Source organism: Aricia agestis, chromosome 12, assembly GCF_905147365.1.
Source record: "Aricia agestis chromosome 12, ilAriAges1.1, whole genome shotgun sequence".
NCBI classification, from domain to species: domain Eukaryota; kingdom Metazoa; phylum Arthropoda; class Insecta; order Lepidoptera; family Lycaenidae; genus Aricia; species Aricia agestis.
In genome coordinates, this window is record NC_056417.1 from 7,829,762 (window position 1) to 7,847,697 (window position 17,936).

At 38.5% G+C, this 17,936-nt stretch overlaps 2 protein-coding genes across 7 annotated transcripts; both read right to left on the bottom strand.

Annotated features, from left to right (window-relative positions):
• Positions 1–5,373: 5,373 nt before the first annotated feature.
• On the bottom strand, positions 5,374–9,688 carry LOC121732361. 6 transcript variants are annotated; one of them, XM_042122220.1, is made up of 3 exons: positions 6,133–9,688; positions 5,699–5,718; positions 5,374–5,554 (listed from the first exon to the last, which is right to left on the bottom strand). In XM_042122220.1, exons 1-3 carry the CDS (start codon positions 9,637–9,639, stop codon positions 5,503–5,505), a joined length of 3,579 nt encoding a protein of 1,192 aa, XP_041978154.1. In that variant the 5' UTR covers positions 9,640–9,688; the 3' UTR covers positions 5,374–5,502. The 6 variants fall into 6 exon arrangements, with proteins under 6 accessions (XP_041978154.1, XP_041978155.1, XP_041978150.1 ...); XM_042122221.1 differs by having other exon boundaries at positions 5,374–6,293; positions 9,213–9,688; XM_042122216.1 differs by having other exon boundaries at positions 5,374–7,227; positions 7,339–9,688.
• A 38-nt stretch (positions 9,689–9,726) lies between these two features.
• On the bottom strand, positions 9,727–10,849 carry LOC121732692 (the record flags this gene model as incomplete). Its single annotated transcript, XM_042122643.1, has 1 exon — positions 9,727–10,849. A coding segment is annotated over exon 1 (984 nt), but the record flags the coding sequence as incomplete, so codon positions are not given.
• Between the last annotated feature and the right edge of the window lie 7,087 nt (positions 10,850–17,936).

The window sequence follows — 17,936 nt, forward strand, 5'->3', positions numbered from 1 at the left end:
AAAGTCGGTTAAAATTGTAGCCTATGTGTTATTTATTTAATATTTTAATCAGCACATGAATTGAATAACAAATTTTTTTTCAAATTAATCGTAGCATCATCTGTCAGGACAAACTAAAATTGAAATAGAATAATATTGAATGCGATGATAGCGCCGTCCGCCGGATCTAATGTAAAACATTCCAAAATCAACAACTCCTTATAAATAAGAAATTAATTGAAAAAACATTTTCTAGTAGACCAAACTGTAAATCTAAACCATTCTCGAATCTCCACGAACACACACAAAAAATTTCATCAAAATTGGTCCAGTCGTTTAGGAGGAGTTCAGTCACATACACACGCACACAAGAAATATATATATTAAGATATAGGTTTCGGGGGCGATAAATTGATCTAGGAATCATTTTTAGAAAATGTCATTTTATTCGTGTTTTATCGAATACCGAGCAAAGCTTGGTCAAATAGCTAGTATTATATATTATTATTAAATAAAAAAATAATAATTGTATAGCCACCGAGTAACAAATGAATATTTCCCTAGAGTATATTTTCCTAAGTCGTAGTCAACGTGTAGCACAACGTAATTTAAAGCTTACATTGCCGGTTATTTTTTCCAATTTTTTGCTCTCCAAAAATGTTACATTTTTCCACTTAAAATCCAATTTCTTAGATAATTGCTGGGAACCGTTGTGGATCTTTTGAGCCTTTCAGGATTCATGGGCAGCAATTCATCAACCTCAGATTATTTACTTGACGTTTAAAATTTGTTTGCAACCAAAAGGTATCCTGTTACACGGCGCTTCGCACAAAACCTATTACGGTAAGTTTTTAATTTTGTATGCCCCCTGGCATTGGTAAAATGTTTGAATTTTGTATGCAAAAGGTACATTACTAGCTGTCCCGCAAATGTTGTTTTGCTATATACAAGTATTTCACCCATAATATTACCTATAAATAAGTATGGCATAATGGCAACGTTCATCGCTATGCCGTCGCACAAACAATGGCCGCCGTCAGTCTCGAGTTGTAATAATTATTTACTTTTGTTTATTCAACAAATACACTTATCAATATAAAAAGTAACCAGTAGCCGATTCTCAGACCTACTGAGTATGCATATAAAATTTGGTAAACATCAGTAAAGCCGTTTCGGAGGAGTACGGTAACTAATATTGTGACACCAGAATTTTATAAGACAGGTATAGATAAGATATAACAGCAGACAGCCACACAAACAGACGCACTTTCACATTTATTTATTAGTACGAATTATTAACAAAGGAGAAAGTTCCGAAAATTGAGTTAAAGTTGTTGCTGTAGTAGCTTTGAAGGTGAGCAATTAATTTATATTAAATTAAAGTTTATGTTTCTTAATTATTACCTCGAGCCTTTACTAGAGAAAGGAATTGTGAAACTGAAATATTTAATGAATACAAAACTTATTTTACTTTGGTACAACTCGGTAAGTATAATAATAATAATAGCTCCCACACCGGTTTCGGTGACGGTGGCCGGTTTCATTGAAACCAGGCCAGCTACGCAGGAGTCATTTTATAGTGCCCAAGTGTGTGCGCAGTACACAAGAGCACTCTCTATTCCTTTACTCTAATAACCCAGTGGGACGGAAGACCGACACGACCGGCGAGAGATCAGGCGCAGGACTGACTTTTTACATGTCCATCCGACGCATGTATCATCTTACTTGTCAGACAATCAGGTGATTAGCCTGCATTGTCCTAACCAAACTTGGAAATAACATGTTTCCAACGCGGGGATCGAGCCCACGACCTCCGAGTCAAGAGCCGCGCTCTATACCACTAGACCACGGAGGCGTTAAGTAAGTTTCTTAAGTAGGTATTATAATAAAGTTCGGTAAGTATTATAATGTTATAATAAAATTTATATTATAGTACTATAGCTAAATCATAACTATTTCTTAGTGTAGTACAAGGTTTCTTCGTGATTAAAAATATAGCTAATTTTCCAAGATTTTTACTTTTTACACAAAAATTACGATTTTTACAGCGCCATTGCAGCAGCTGGTATAAAATATTGTTATATTTCACAAAACAGTCGAGGTTTGTACACACTGAACTATCTAATACATCCCAAATATCTCAAGTCAATCAGAAATTGAATGAGAAAGTTTGTCTTGTGCTAACATTCTTCTTTCTTAAAAGTTAAAAGTCGCGTAAATGACAAAATACCTATAGGGAATCTTACGCAAGGGTCAAATCAATGGAGCGCTACTAGCACCAACTGGCACAATATACCTTATGATACAATCTATAATATAAAAATGAGTCGCTGAATGTGTGGCGAGTCGCTGAAATGAAAAAAATGATTAAAATCGATTCAGCAGTTTTGATTTATATTCATTATAGCGGTCGCCCGCAGCTCCGCCGCCTGCTGCAAAAAGCATACCCAGGAACGACTTGGTCAGCAAAATGATTGCCAGGTCAATTCACAGACTCCGACATCGACGACGCAGTCAGGCTGCACACTTGACAGTTGACACTGCACAGATTGTCTTCCTCCCGCATGCGCACCCTCGCCTTGGTGACTACCTACTTCGCCCACTATCGTAATATTTTAATTTCGCCATAACTTCTAAACCAAACGTCCAATTTTAATCATTCAAAATATTATCTACATAAAATGTACTTAGTGATGAAATAATTTATTTTGATAGGAATTATTAGCATGAGTAAAATAAATGTGTTTAAATGTAGTCCAAAAAAATCAAGATTTTTAAATAAAACAATGGTTGTTGTGCCTCACTTGACATAGATAGGTACAGTCGCGGACATTTTTGTAGATATATATCTACATTTACTTAGAACATTGTATGGTTTTATCTTTTATAGTTTAGGCAGCGTACGCAAAATAAGTAAATTTTCTGGTTGTTTCCGAAAAACTGAAATATCTTACGGAACCCTGTATTTTCCATAATAAAAAGTAGCCTATGTTACTCGTAAATAATGTAGCTTTCGAATGGTGACAGAATTTTTAAAATCAGTCCAGTAGTTTTTGAGCCTATTCATTACAATTAAACAAACAAACAAAGTTTACCTCTTTATAATATTAGTATAGATGTAACGTAGCGCTTGCCGCTTATGATGGCAAATCCTGACAACGTACTAATGTAACCGGGGGGCGTCCATATTAATTACGTGAAGTGTTCTAGGGGGGGGGGGGGGGAGGGTCAAGCTAAATTTTTCCAAATCTCACCAAGGGGGGAGACGGGGTCAAAAAATCCTCAAAAATGCCTCACGCAATTAATGGACACTCCCACTTCGCTGATGAAGCTATTATACAAACTATATTATGTACCTTGTTTGTAGTTTTTGGCATGACTCCATATGTGTACGCGCCTTCAAAGGGTACGGCAAGTGGCATCGCCTCTCTGATTACGAATACAACATTAATTATGTTTTTGCTTCAGAAGACACTCGAGTTATTTATGTGGTCTCGTCTTTCGGTAAAATGAATGTTTGCAATAATTTTGCGGCAGGCGTACCTTCCTTATTCAATTATAAGACGCCGAAAAGTACGATAACTTTTCTGTTTCGCATAATTGGGTTATTCACTTTACTGAGTTTAAAAGATTAAAACCGGAACATCAAAGTGTGGATGATTTTGATGGATTTTGTTTCGGGGAAGTTGGTGGGGCAAATAAGTGTCTGCTAAAATGTCGGCCACGTTGTTCTTGTGGTACCTACTACCTACTTCGTTAAAGTGGATAGTAATTTAAGCAACTAGTACCGACAAAGGGTGAAGCCAAACGAGCGTAATTTTGTGGTCGTGAGTCGCAGAATTTCTGCCGCGTATATCTTTATCTTTTCATACAAATCATGGCCCACAAAATTACGCTCGTGTGAATCAACAGGACATTTGCATGAAACTGAATGCAGCAGAATTTCTACCAGCCGAAATTCTGCGACTCGCAACTCACAAATTACGTTCATTTGGCTCCACTCTTACGTAAAGAATACAAAATTTTAAAAAGAAATCGTTATTATAATCAATTTCAGTATTAGTAGATGCGAGAGCACATAAATAAATAGACTGCCTAGTAGTAGTATTAAAACCCTTCCTTTTCGATTCGCCGTAATCGGGTAAAAATGATACGGATTCTTTTCGCAGATATTACTCCAGCTTCAGCAATATCGGTTGTGGACTTGTGGTTTAGCGACACTTCCGTCGACTCGGTGAAATGTAATTGGAAACTGTCAATTATTTCGCGAAATGCAACTCTTGTCAGACATTAATAACGTATTCGATTTGTGCTGCTCCAAGTTGTATGTGAAATTCATGAGCATTTCATATGATTTTCAGAATTTGGTAAATAAAAAAGTTATGTGTGTGTTAGAAATCCTATCACATATCGAATACCATCGTAACTACTTTATTGGGCTAAATTGGTATTTTCACCAATAATTAATAATAAATAATACCACACCCACACCGGTTTTGGTGACGATAGCCGGTTTCATTGAAACCAGGCCAGCTACGCAGGAGTAATTTTATAGTACCCAAGTGTGTGCGCAGTACACAAGAACACTCTCTATTCCTTTACTCTCATAACCCAGGAAGACCGACACGACTGGCGAGAGATCAGGCGCAGGACCGACTTCTTACATGCCCATCCGACGCATGGATCATCTTAGGCCCAATTCACACCGGATCGGCAGCGGCCGGCAGCGGCGCGAAGAGCACTTTTAGTGTGAAATAAATTTAAACTTTATTTACATACTTATAACGAATAGTATCGCTTGAAAACTTCAAAAGGGGCTCGAGGCGCCTCGAGGTGCCGCGCGGCGCCGCGCGACCGTCGGCGGAAAGTGCTCGCGGCTTCCCGCGACCGCGCGCGTCGTCGCGAGGCGCCTCGAGGCGTCGCGTCACGAGGTGCCGCAAGCACTTTCCGCCGACGGAGGTGCGGTGCACAGTGGATCGAAAATCGAGTATCATAGACATAAGAACTTGAATTTCCAGATGTCATTTATTTGGACTGAAATATGGTCTCCTAGTTGTTATTACATAATAAAATGTAAAAAGACGCAGCTACGTGTAATAATAAGGGAGTTACAATTTTTTTATGAAAGTAAAGAACACGGATCATTTAACAAAAAACAATAGAATATGTCAAGTAGTTCCAGACAATTTAATTTAATTCAGTTAGAAGTTTTAAATTGTTACTGGGGACTGTTGGGGGCGAAGCTCCAGGGGTGATGCTGGTGGTCTCCGCCAGAAATAAAAGACCTCTTCGATGAGAATGAACTGTATTCGAGGTATAGCCGCGGTGCGTGCGTCGCGTAGGCCGGTGGTCCGGTGAAGTCAGAGGGACTCGCGGCCGCGACGCGCTCCTCGCTGGCCGCGGATGTCGCAGGGAGGTGCGCGGGGAGGTGCACGCTGAAGGCCGGCGCGCGGGGGCTACCGGTTTGCCCGCCAGCGCCGCGCGGCCCGATGAGACGTAGGAACATATTCCCCCGGGAACATGTCATTGAAGAGGAAGCGGCACGATGTTGTTGTAGGCACGAGTTATGGTGCCCTTCTTCGTCCGTATGTCGGCGACTCGACTGCGCCCGTCTGTCCCAGGTTTGACAGCGACTACTCTTCCAAGTAGCCACAGAAGAGGCGGAAGATTGACGTCTCGTACAAGGACCATTGCTCCAACCTTGAGGTCTTGACCGCCGGTCTGCCACTTGGTGCGTTGCTGCAGAAGAGATACGTATTCATGAGAGTAGCGCTGCCAAAAGTGCTGACGCAGCTTTTCGATGCGGTCGAAGCGCTGCAGGCGATGTATGTTGTGTTCGGTGAGTCCAGGTCGGATTATCGAACTCTGAGCTCGCCCGAGGAGGAAATGGGAAGGAGTAAGAAAAGAAAGATCAGAAGGATCCGATGATAAAGGCGTTAGAGGTCTGGAATTTAAAATAGCCTCTATCTGAATCAGGCATGTCGACAACTCCTCATATGTTAAGTGAGTAAGACTTAAGACTCTACGTAGTAGATGTTTTGTTGATTTTACTGCCGCTTCCCATATCCCACCAAAATGTGGGGAATAGGCAGGAATGAATTTAAACTGTATGTCCTGATTTGCAAGATCAGACTCTATTTGCTTAGAAGAAACCTGTATGAAGCGTGAAAGCTCATTAAAAGCTCCCACAAATGTTGAGCCGTTGTCGGAGTACACGCGCTGAGGTTTGCCCCTTCTGCTAATGAATCGGCTGAAGGCCGCAAGAAAGGCCTCCTTAGTTAAATCGGACACTAGCTCCAGGTGCACGGCTCTGACTGCAAAGCACACAAAAACACAAATATAAGATTTAGTTAACCTGCAACCTCTACCTTTACGGTCGGCTATAAGCACTGGCCCGGCGAAATCCATTCCTGATCTCAAAAAAGGAAACTCTAAATGCGTCCTATCAGTAGGTAAATTACCCATAGGAATCTGTATAGGCTGCGCTTTGAAGCGAGTGCAACGTACACAGGAACGTACTACATGCTTCGCAAGATTTTTACCTGCAAGAGGCCAGTAATTAAGACGTACTTGTGCCAACAATAGTTGAGGCCCTCCGTGAAAAAGTGCTTTATGCTCTTTTTCAAATATACTTTTGGTTAAGTGATGTTTACTGCATAATAAAATAGGGTGTTTGATATTGTAGTCATAATTAGAATTTTCTAAACGACCGCCTACGCGAATTAAATTCTGTGAATCTATAAAGGGTGAAAGACTTATTAAACGATTCTTTTTATGTAAAGTTTGTTTTGCTTTAAGAGTAATGTACTCTTCAGGAAACATTTCCTGTTGAGCAATGTTTAGTATTACATTTTGCGATGATTGTAGTTCTTTATAGGTTAAATATGATGATTTTCTCAATTTATTTTTGCAATTAAAAATAAATCTTTGTATATAAGCAACTATTCTGATTAATTTAGTATAAGATGATGTTTTATGAATTAGGTTAGAAATTAGATTAGGTTGTGTAATATTATTATTTGTGTTAGTATTATTTTCGACGTGTTCGTCTGTATATAAAGCTGTTTCTGAAAATAAATTATTTTGTGAGTTGGGAAAACTGGGAAATTGTATTTTAGTCTGATTGATGAAATCAGGGCCGAGCCACCACAGAACAGATGAGCTGATGGAATCAGCCTTGGCCCCGCGGGAAGCCAAATCCGACGGATTAGACTTGGAAGGTACATAGCTCCACGTCTGGCCAGCCGTAATTTCTTGAATCTCGTTAACTCTGTTGCGTACGAATTGGTCGAGTCTACCTGGTGGGGCAGAGAGCCAGCCAAGAACGATGGTAGAGTCGCACCAAAAATAGCAATGATGAAAATTTAGAGTAAGAGATTTGCGTACCTTCTGAAAGAGTCGCGTCCCTAATAATGCACCACACAACTCCAAACGTGGTATAGTTGTGGGTTTAAGTGGAGCAACCCTGTTTTTGGAGGCTAAAAGGCGAACACAAACTGTGTCATCAATCGCTACAGTCCTTACATAAGCACACGCGCCATAAGCACGTTCTGACGCGTCTGTAAAAATATGCAGCTCTATTAGAAAAGGATTATTACAAGACACCCACCGTGGAATTCTAATAGAGTTCAGAGCCTGAAGTGACTCTAAAAATTCTAAAAATTGTAATTTTAAATCTGTCGGAACTTCTTCATCCCAGCTACACTTAAGTACCCATAACTGCTGAAGAATAAATTTGCCCTGAACGATACATGGACCAACCAGACCAAGGGGATCAAAAACCTGGCTAATTAAAGATAAAATATTACGTTTAGTAACCTTAAGGTTTGAAAAATTTAAATCCACTGTAAAAAATAAATTATCTGAATTACAATCCCAGTATAAACCAAGTGTTTTGCTAGGAGATGCGTCACTTAAATTTAATTTTTTGTCAGCATCTAATGAAAGAAAATTAGTGACGGAGTCCAATATTTCTGGACTGTTTGACTGCCACTTACGTAAGTGAAATTTTGCAGATGATAGCGTTTTAATGACGCCTCTACATAGCTCTATGACGCTATCGATAGAGTCACCGCCACTCAAATAATCATCAACATAAAAGTCGTTTTTGATAGAGTCACTAACCTTAGGATCTGAAGATTGTTCTGCTAAGGAAACTAAACATTTAGTTGCAAGATACGGTGCCGAAGCAGTGCCGTATGTAACTGTATTAAGAAAATATGATTTTAAAGGTTCAGAGGGATCAAACCTAAAAAGAATTTGCTGTAGAGAACGCTGAGATGGCTCTACCAACACAGCTCTATACATTTTCTCTACATCAGATGTAACAACATATTTATGTTGTCTGTATCGTAAGAGAATAGATAGTAAATCCTGCTGCACTGTAGGACCTATCATTTGTATGTCATTAAAGGACTTGCCTGAGGTGCTAGTGGCTGATGTGTCAAAGACAACGCGCAGCTTGGTGGTAGTACTAGACTCCCGCTCTACACCATGATGAGGTAAATAATATTGAACATTAAATTTTTCTGATGTAGATTTTTCTGTCATATGATTCAATTGTAAATATTCATGCATAAAATTTAAATATCTATTTTTAAATATAGGGTTACGCTCAAATTTACGCTCTAAAGAGAGAAATCGAGATTTTGCCATCGCGTAAGAGTCACCTAAGCACTCTGGAGAGTCCTTTAATGGTATAGTGACGACGAATTGGCCACTGTCGTTACGACGTGTTGTTGTGTAAAAAAGTTTTTCGCAAGTCTTTTCTTCTAACGAAAAAGAGCTACTAGACTGTACTGAATCAAGCTCCCAGAAACGAGATAGCTGTTCAGTTACCTCATGGGAAAAATGACACGAATTATTTGAAGCTTTAGTTGAAGAATTTTTACGTCCATGAGGCAAAGATACGCAGCCCGATATGAGCCAACCAAATTTAGAAGATTGTAATCTAGGTTGATTTTTACCTAAATTAATTGTGTGGGAACATAAGACGTCCCAAAATATTTCAGCGCCTACAAGAATGTCGACTGCTGATGGTACATAAAATTTAGGGTCTGCTAATTTAAGACCTGGCGGGATATTAATTAAGTTTTTATCCACGTAAGACCCAGGCAAAGAGTGTGTTATGTATGGTAAAATAAAACAAGTTAAGTTCACCTTATAACCACCAAAACAAGATTGCACAGTAAGAGTACAACTTTCTGAAGTTTTAGAAATCTGACCATTGATACCTGAGACTGTGGAGGTAGTACCTTCCTTTGACAGGCCAAGCTTCTCACAAAAATCTCGGGTGATAAAGTTGGACGTGCTGCCGTTATCTAACAAGAGTCTGACAGGATGTAGCTTCCCGTTGACGTCCGCCGCATTCGCCAGAGCTGTGGATAGCAGTACGATTTTCTGATTAGACATGTCAGATGTGTCTGTATTAGCTGATAAAACAATATTGTTTGAAGACTGATTTTCAGGATCCCTATGTAAGAGGGTATTATGTTTAAGTGTGCAATATTTGCAATGTGAAAGCTTACATCGCTTATCAGTATGACCTGGTCGTAGGCAGTTCATACACACATTGCTTTCTGATGCCTTTTTAATACGTGAATCAACATCTAAATTTCTGAAGGATTGACATGAAAATAAGTAATGATTCTGTGAACACATGACACAAGAAATTTTGTTATTAGAAGAGTAAGAATTATTATTAGTATTATTAGAATTGGTTTTAAATGATGTATTAGTAGTAAGATAATTTTTATTTTTAGTCTCCTGTAAATATTTATTTGTATTATGTGTAAGTTTTGTGTTTGAATTACAATTATTTATTGATTCGATTAAATCTGCTCGATTAGACAAAAATTTTACAAAATCTTTTAGATTTGGATATTTGTCTAAGTTATTTTTAAATTCCTCCCACTCGCGATGGGTGACTACATCCAATTTTTTGGACATAATAAAAATGATCAGTATATCCCACTGTGAGGTAGGCTGTCCTAAGGTTTCGAGCGCCTTTAAATTTTTATTAGTTACATCAATCATGTTACGTAATGATGCACTAGATTCCTTGGGTATTAATTCAAAATTGAATAAGGCTTGAACATGATTGTTTATAAGTAGCCTTTCATTATTATACCTATCTGTTAATAATTGCCAAGCTATAGCGTAATTATCGGCTTTGAAATCAATACTTTTAATGACTAATGCTGCGCTGCCTTTAAGAGTAGCACGCAAATAATGAAATTTATTGATGTCCTGTATACTACTATTATTATGTATAAGGGAAATATACGTATCTCGGAACTCGAGCCAGTGCTGATAGTCGCCGTTGAAGTGAGGCAAGTCGATCTTGGGTAAGCGCACAAAATCGTGCTTGCAACCAGAGCCGTGAAGATTGTCGCTAGTGGAGGCTGCAGAGACGAGCGGCGGCGAGGATGGACGTGGAGGCTCGAGCAGTGATCGCGCGAGGCCCATCTGCGCGTAATACAACAACTCGAACTGTTCTCGCTCAGCATATGCCTCGCTCGTGTTCTCCGACAACAACTCCAACTCCGTCTGTAACGTATCGAAATCATTATATAGCGTTTCCATAGCACTAACTCGGTACTGTAGCTCAGATAGTTGAAAGGGGGTAAGATCAGAAGTAGGTAATAATTTTACAAAGTTGGCAAAATAAGTTAGCTTAGCTTTATAGCCACCACGCCTCTTAACGAGTTCCTTTAATTTAGCTTCAGACATAATGAAAGCTTAACGCAAAAAAAAGGGACTGAAGCGCAAGAAAAGACAAGGAAAAGAAAATGAAAATTGAAAAAGGGAAAAAAAAGTAACGTCCAAAGGCGTGACGATAAATGCAAAATATTATTTGCAAGATATAGGTTATTATGCAATAATGAAATAAGTAGGTCAATAACCTTTTCAGATAAGATAAGGGAAAAAATATTGCATTTAATAAATATAAATGGAGAACAATAGAACAATAGGCGAGCACGTGCTCGATTAATGGTAAGTGAATGTAGTTAAGAATAGTATTTTTATTAAGATTCTTTCTGAAAATATTATTTATGATGTTGATCATGCATGCCTGATTCCGATTAGATTTTATTTTAATTCCTGGAAATGGCAAGAAATAAGAAAGGAAAAAAGTAAAAGAGGAACGGGCTCACTCAGAACGACTCCTTTGTCCTCAGCCACGTGGAATGCTCCATGCGGCGCGATCAGCGCATGCGCATGAGTCCCGTTGAGGCGCGTCGGTCCAAAGTCCGGTCCAAATTCTTGCGCTTCGCAGCAAATAAGACGGCGTATTCCTCTTCTTGCGAAGGCCCACTGGTTCGGGCGCGACTTCTTTGTCCTCAGCCACGTGGAATGCTTCATGCGGCGCGATCGGCGCATGCGCATGAATCCCGTCGAGGCGTGTCCGTCCAAAATCCAGTCCAATTCTTGCGCTTCGCAGCAAAATAGACGGCGTACGAAGGACCACTGTTGGGGGCGAAGCTCCAGGGGTGATGCTGGTGGTCTCCGCCAGAAATAAAAGACCTCTTCGATGAGAATGAACTGTATTCGAGGTATAGCCGCGGTGCGTGCGTCGCGTAGGCCGGTGGTCCGGTGAAGTCAGAGGGACTCGCGGCCGCGACGCGCTCCTCGCTGGCCGCGGATGTCGCAGGGAGGTGCGCGGGGAGGTGCACGCTGAAGGCCGGCGCGCGGGGGCTACCGGTTTGCCCGCCAGCGCCGCGCGGCCCGATGAGACGTAGGAACAGGGACACTGGAAAAAGAGAGGGTTGATACATTATATCAGCATAATAATTTTTTTCTTCTTTCTATTTGAATTAAGTTTTTAATTAACCAAAACAAAGTACCAATGGACAGTTTTTATTTAACCAAAATGAAGTACAAATGGTGCCGTAATACAGAATATGCCAAAATGTAAGTAGTAATTAGTACTATAATAGTGTGTGAGGATATAACGGCCAACCATGCGATTCCAGAGATATTATGCTCATTTTTCATGTCGGCTCCGTACTAATTTTTTTTTTTTTAAATATTACTCCCTTATTATTACACGTAGATGAGTCTTTTTACATTTTGTTATGTAATAACAACTAGGAAAACATATTTCAGCTCAAAATAATGACATCTGGAAATTCAAGTTCCTATGTCTATGAAACTCGATTTTCGATCCACTGTGCGGCGCTCTGAAGGTAGCGCGCGGCCGCCAGCGGCCGCCCGCGGCAACGCGAGCCGCCTCAGCCGGCCTCGCCGCGCCTCGCCGCGCCTCTTCGCGCCGCTGCCGATCCGGTGTGAATTGGCCCTTAGTTGTCAGACAATTAGGTGATCAGCCTGCATTGTCCTAACCAAACTTGGAAATAACATGTTTCCAACGCGGGAATCAAACCCACGACCTCCGAGTCAAGAGGTGCGCACTAGACCACTGGACCACGAAGGCGTAAACCTCCGTGATTTTCACCAATAATTAAATTCTAAAGGACCATCCATACTAATATCATAAATGCGAAAGTGTGTCTGTCTGTCTGTTCGTCTATCGGTCTTTCCGTCTGCGTTCCACTATATGCACAGCAAAAACTTGCTATCCTGTACAACTATATTTTTGGGACACGACTTCAGACAGTCACTTTTGAAATACTTAATACAATTTAAAGCACCTGCATCGATTTAAATCTAACCTTTTCTAAAAAATACATCAAGAATAGGCCAAAAAAAAGCTAAAAAAATGTCGGAAAGATTGAACGTAATTGTATAGAGACTAGAGAGCGCCGAAACGAGCGCTTTCGGCTTCGTTAGACATTGTTTGTTCAGACCATTCACGAGTAAGATTAATGAAATGTCCCGGTAAATGTTATAAATTAACACTTTCATTTTCAATTATATTTTAAAAGGGTTTAAAATAGGTACTTAAAGAAATTCGACCGTCGACACGTTGAAAATTTTAAATGCACCCTTTAAAAAATATAATATTTTAGTTGAATCTAGAAAACCAATATTAGCCAGAAGAGTTTATCTCGATCTAATAATAGACTGCAACAGGTGTAGGCTGCATTTGGTCGTTCTGTGATTGCCACAACGCGTCGTCGTGGCCGTTTTCATTAGAGCCTCGACACGAATTTCGCGTTGTGGCTGTTTACCGTGACCACAACGCGATGTGAGCTATTTTTCCGCTCAACGAGCGTTTTCGGTCCTTGAGCGTGACAGATATAATATAGCGAACTATGCAGGTTGGATCTTGGAACAGTTGTGGAATTAATTCCAATAAATTAATATAAAGTCTCTACATTTATGTGTGGAGACTTTAATATTAAATTATTAACCCTTTTGTTACATGCACATATTTTTGACAATATTTGTTCCATAGTTTGTGCAAAGGTATCAAATAACCCTGAAGGAGGCCTGTATACACCTGTATATTAAGTATGGAAGTATAGATATGGATTAAATTCTATTATGTCATAATATTGGCTACCTTTATTTTATTTTAGTCAAATTACCAATCCACATCTATCCAATAACAATAAATTGTATGGATATTGCATAATTTGTGGTTTAGTTGGCGAAGGCTTGTCCATAACAATAACTAAGTTATAACCAATGCACAAATTTATAGCTCGGGTAACATTATTACTAATACAAAACACAGTTATGATATTAAAATAATTAATATACTTACATTATCCATACTTATATTATAAATGGAAAGTGTGTCTGTCTGACTGTTACTTCTTCACGCTCAAACCACTGAACCGATTTTGCTAAGTATGGAGATACGGAAAATGACTAAAATAATTAGCCAAATCATTTCAGTCATTCGCAAGTTTCATTTTTTAATTATTTAACTATTTTATACAGGCTGCAAACAGGCTGTAATAAAACAAAGTGATGATACTTTAGGGCTAGGAATTTATGTAGTTTTATTGTGATATGTATGGGCAAGCGCGTCCATCACGAATTTGTCCATACAAAAACTTAAACAAAATACTCTTTTAGCGCTGTAACTTGTAAAGTAACAGCACTGAAAGAGTATTGGAACGAAGTTCCCTATCGCGCGTTCGGCGTAAAGGCTAGATAGGCTAGACAGAACGATATTTGACCTCGACACTTTTTTATTAGTACCTGCATGGTAGGGGCAGAGGGCGTTGATAGTATTCCTGTGCGTCAACTAGATGGCGTTTTTTGAGAATAAACCGACGCGCTGTTATACTGGTTTTTTGAACATAAGAAATAACTTCGTTCCATTCGGGTGTCCCTTGACACCTCTCAAGTTTTTTTTTTAGTTTTTTTTTTCACTTTGCAGTAAAGGACTCTGCTCTCAGCCTTTTGACTAAAGGACTCTGCTCTCAGCCTTTTGACTTCTTACCTTAAAAATAGGACTCAAAGGGTTGAGGTAAATAGTAAAAGGTCCAATGGAACCAAAATAGAATTAGGTGTCCCACAGGGATCTATCTTAGGCCCATTTCTTTTTCTCATCTATATAAATGACTTACCTTATCTAGTAAAGGATAATAATAATGAGATAGTGCTTTTTGCTGATGACACTTCACTTATTTTTAAAGTGAAGCGACAACAGTCGAACTACGACGAGGTAAACAGTGCTCTCTCAAAAATAGTACATTGGTTTAATGTTAATAACTTACTTTTAAATTCTAGTAAAACTAAATGTATAAAGTTTACTTTGCCCAATGTTAGGCAAGTCCAAACCAATGTGCTATTAAATGATGAGAAGATGAATTTGGTAGATAACACTGTATTCCTAGGTATTACACTTGATAGTAAATTACAGTGGGGTCCTCACATTGCTAATCTAGCAGGTAGGCTCAGTTCTGCAGCATATGCAGTCAGAAAAATTAGAGAAATTTCTGACGAAGACACGGCACGATTAGTATATTTTAGTTATTTTCATAGTAGGATGTCATATGGAATCCTTTTATGGGGAAACGCTGCCGACATTAATACAATATTTGTGCTGCAGAAGCGAGCCATACGTTCTATTTATAAAATGTCTGCTTTAGAATCTCTGAGAGATAAATTTAAAGAAATTGGTATTCTAACTGTTGCTTCTCAATACATTTTGGATAATGTAATATATGTTAGAAAAAATATAAATAAATTTAAAGTTAAAAGTGACATTCACTGTAGAAATACTAGAAATAAGCACAAGCTGGACATGCCAGTGATCAGACTTAGTAAAGTCAGTAAATCTTTTAAAGGTCAATGTATACGCCTTTACAATAAAATCCCAGAAAACGTTCAAAATCTTTCCATTAATAAATTTAAAAAAGTAGTCAAAGAGCGTTTGTGTGCCAAAGCTTATTATAAGGTCAATGATTTCATAGAAGATGGCACATCTTGGGAGTAGGATGGCTTCTTGCAAGGCTACTTCTACATTATTATATTATGACTTACAATTATGTATGTTGACATTGTATATAATATTAAGTTACAAAATTGTAAACTTTATTTTAAAAGAATAATTTTTCTCTCACTTTTTTGGTAAAAAGTGGAACCCGTGCGAGTTTCTTACGCCGGTTCTTCTCGCCGGGGTAGTTCCCGAACCGGTGGTAGGCATCAGGTAGACATTCTGAAAAAATTTGATTCAAATTTACTCAGAAATAAAACATTTTTTATTTTATTTTTTTTATTATTTAGTGTACAGTACACTGTACAGGGGACTCATAAAAATCATAAAGTATAATCACTTTTTGTCACGCCCTGAGTACATAACGGGAAACCTACTTGCAAGCAAATACCTGTATGTTTGATACGTGTTCGATGACAGATAAAAATTTCATCGATTTAGCAGCTGATAAGATTATCTACGGATGTACCATCAGAGAAATCGATTCGTAGGCAGATGGTGGATCTTTATAATTTGGTAAGGTTATGTCAAGTCCAACCCTACGAAATAATATTACCAAGTTTTACTACTTAATTGACATTTATGAAACAGGATCCATCACCATTCCTTTTGATCTAACAAAAGGAATGGTGATGGATCCTGTTTTTACTTTGTTGTTGTTTGATTTCCAACTTTACTGTATTATCTCAGAGTTCAATTTTCAGGTCTCTATACTCTTCAACTGGTGATTTTATATGCAATATTTTCGGAATAATCGGATCGACCGCATTCTAAAATAATTCAGACCATTTAAGACATTTACAAATTCATAATCAGAATGTAGTCAGATTTTATAGGCCATGAAAACGTTAATCTTTTAGATAGCGCCTTTGTTTTTGGAATTATGCACATTATTTAAAAGTGCCATTGAATTAATTTAATCGGCTATTAGCCAGCCATTACTTGATGATTATAAATTTCGAAATCGTTTTCTTTTATACAAATTATGGTCGTTTAAGTCGCATTTTATCATGGCTATAGCATGTACCATCGAAGAAATAGATTTACAAGCAGATGGAGAATCTACGTCATTTGGTCGAGTTATGTTAATTAATAGAATATTAGTCCTGCCCTAGTAGACAAGTGGCAAGCGATTATCGTAAACGCCAACAAAATGTATGCGATTTGACAATAAGTCATCGCTTCGCTAGCGAATACTACTGTCGAATCCCATAGATTTTGTGGCGATGGCGTTAGCGTTTACGATAATCGCTTGCCGCTTGTCTAGGTCTTCTGATATTATGTCGGTTTGATTTGACAAAGAAACCAAATTACACAATATTAGGTCTGCTATCTGCCTATTAATCAATTACTCTTATCTGGTAATATATTGTACAATCCTTATCATAAAATCCTTATAAAACCAAAAGTGTGTATTTCTGTCAGAACTCAGATCTGTTATCGCTTGACGCTAAAGCCGTTGAATCTATTTGAATGATATCAGGATATCGTAAATGTTCAGGAAGGAACATAGATTATCATATTCTCATCATGAAAAATTTACTGTCTATCTATCTGCGGGGCTAAAATGGTCACATTTAGCAATTCCTCTCAATCAATTCAGCAAATGAATTGTCAAAATTACTGTCAAACTGACAAATGTCAAATCAGTACAAAAATATAGAAATGAATTGCAAGCAGAGTTGCATTTTGCGATTTTAGAAAAATGATTCTTCAAAGCGACCATTTTAGCCCCGCAGTTGCCTCTTCACGACTAAAACACAAAACTGATTTTGATAAAATTTAGTACTAAGATATTTTGAGTTACAGAAAGGACTTAGGATACTTTTTATCCCTGAAAAATGCACGGTTCCGTGCGATAAACCTGCGCCACGGAGTTGCGGGCGACTACTAGTAATTGCTATAATATGAAGCCTCAATAAAATAAAACTTTTTATATAAATAATATCTATTGTGGACTGTGGTTTAACATACTGTCCAGATAAACAATAAAAAAAACAAATCCATACAAATAAACCACAGAACGTTTTGATATTTTAATAATGACATTAATCATTCCCATTAAGTAATTAATTAGGCTGGTTTCAGAACATAATACGTTAATTATACGAGCTTTGTGCTAGGTTTTGATTGACAATGTCGCTAATGTATAAGGGGCAGTTCACACTAGCGGTGAAGCCAAACGAGCGTAATTTGTGAGTTATGAGTCGCAGAATTTCGGCTGGCAGAAATTCTGCTGCATTCAGTTTCATATAAAAGTCCTGTTTGATTCACACGAGCGTAATTTTGTAAGTCATGATTTATATGAAAACATATTTACGCGGCAGAAATTCTGCGACTCACGACTCACAAAACTGCGCTCGTTTGGCTTCACCGTAAAACTCTGAATGCAAGGTTGTAAAGACGTTTTTCCTGTCATGCGGATTATCGCCTGCGCGTGAATCAGGTCCGCATGAAAGATGCCCGCGCCCCGCATTGTACTATTTCATACTTCAATGTTTTTCCTGTCACGCGGGCAACAGCCAACACGCACACAGCCAGGCAGCAGCATGTTGTCACCCCCATGCGGACACATCCGCGAGCTGAACACATGACAGGAAAA

Excerpts from the sequence above, each read along its gene's own strand:
- LOC121732361 (XM_042122216.1), bottom strand. The coding sequence starts at position 9,639 with ATGTGTTCACAGAATCATTACTTATTTTCATGTCAATCCTTCAGAAAT. Across the intron at positions 7,228-7,338 it reads AATCTCTTACTCTAAATTTT|ACGGCTGGCCAGACGTGGAG; the intron begins CATCATTGCTAT and ends ATTCAAGAAATT.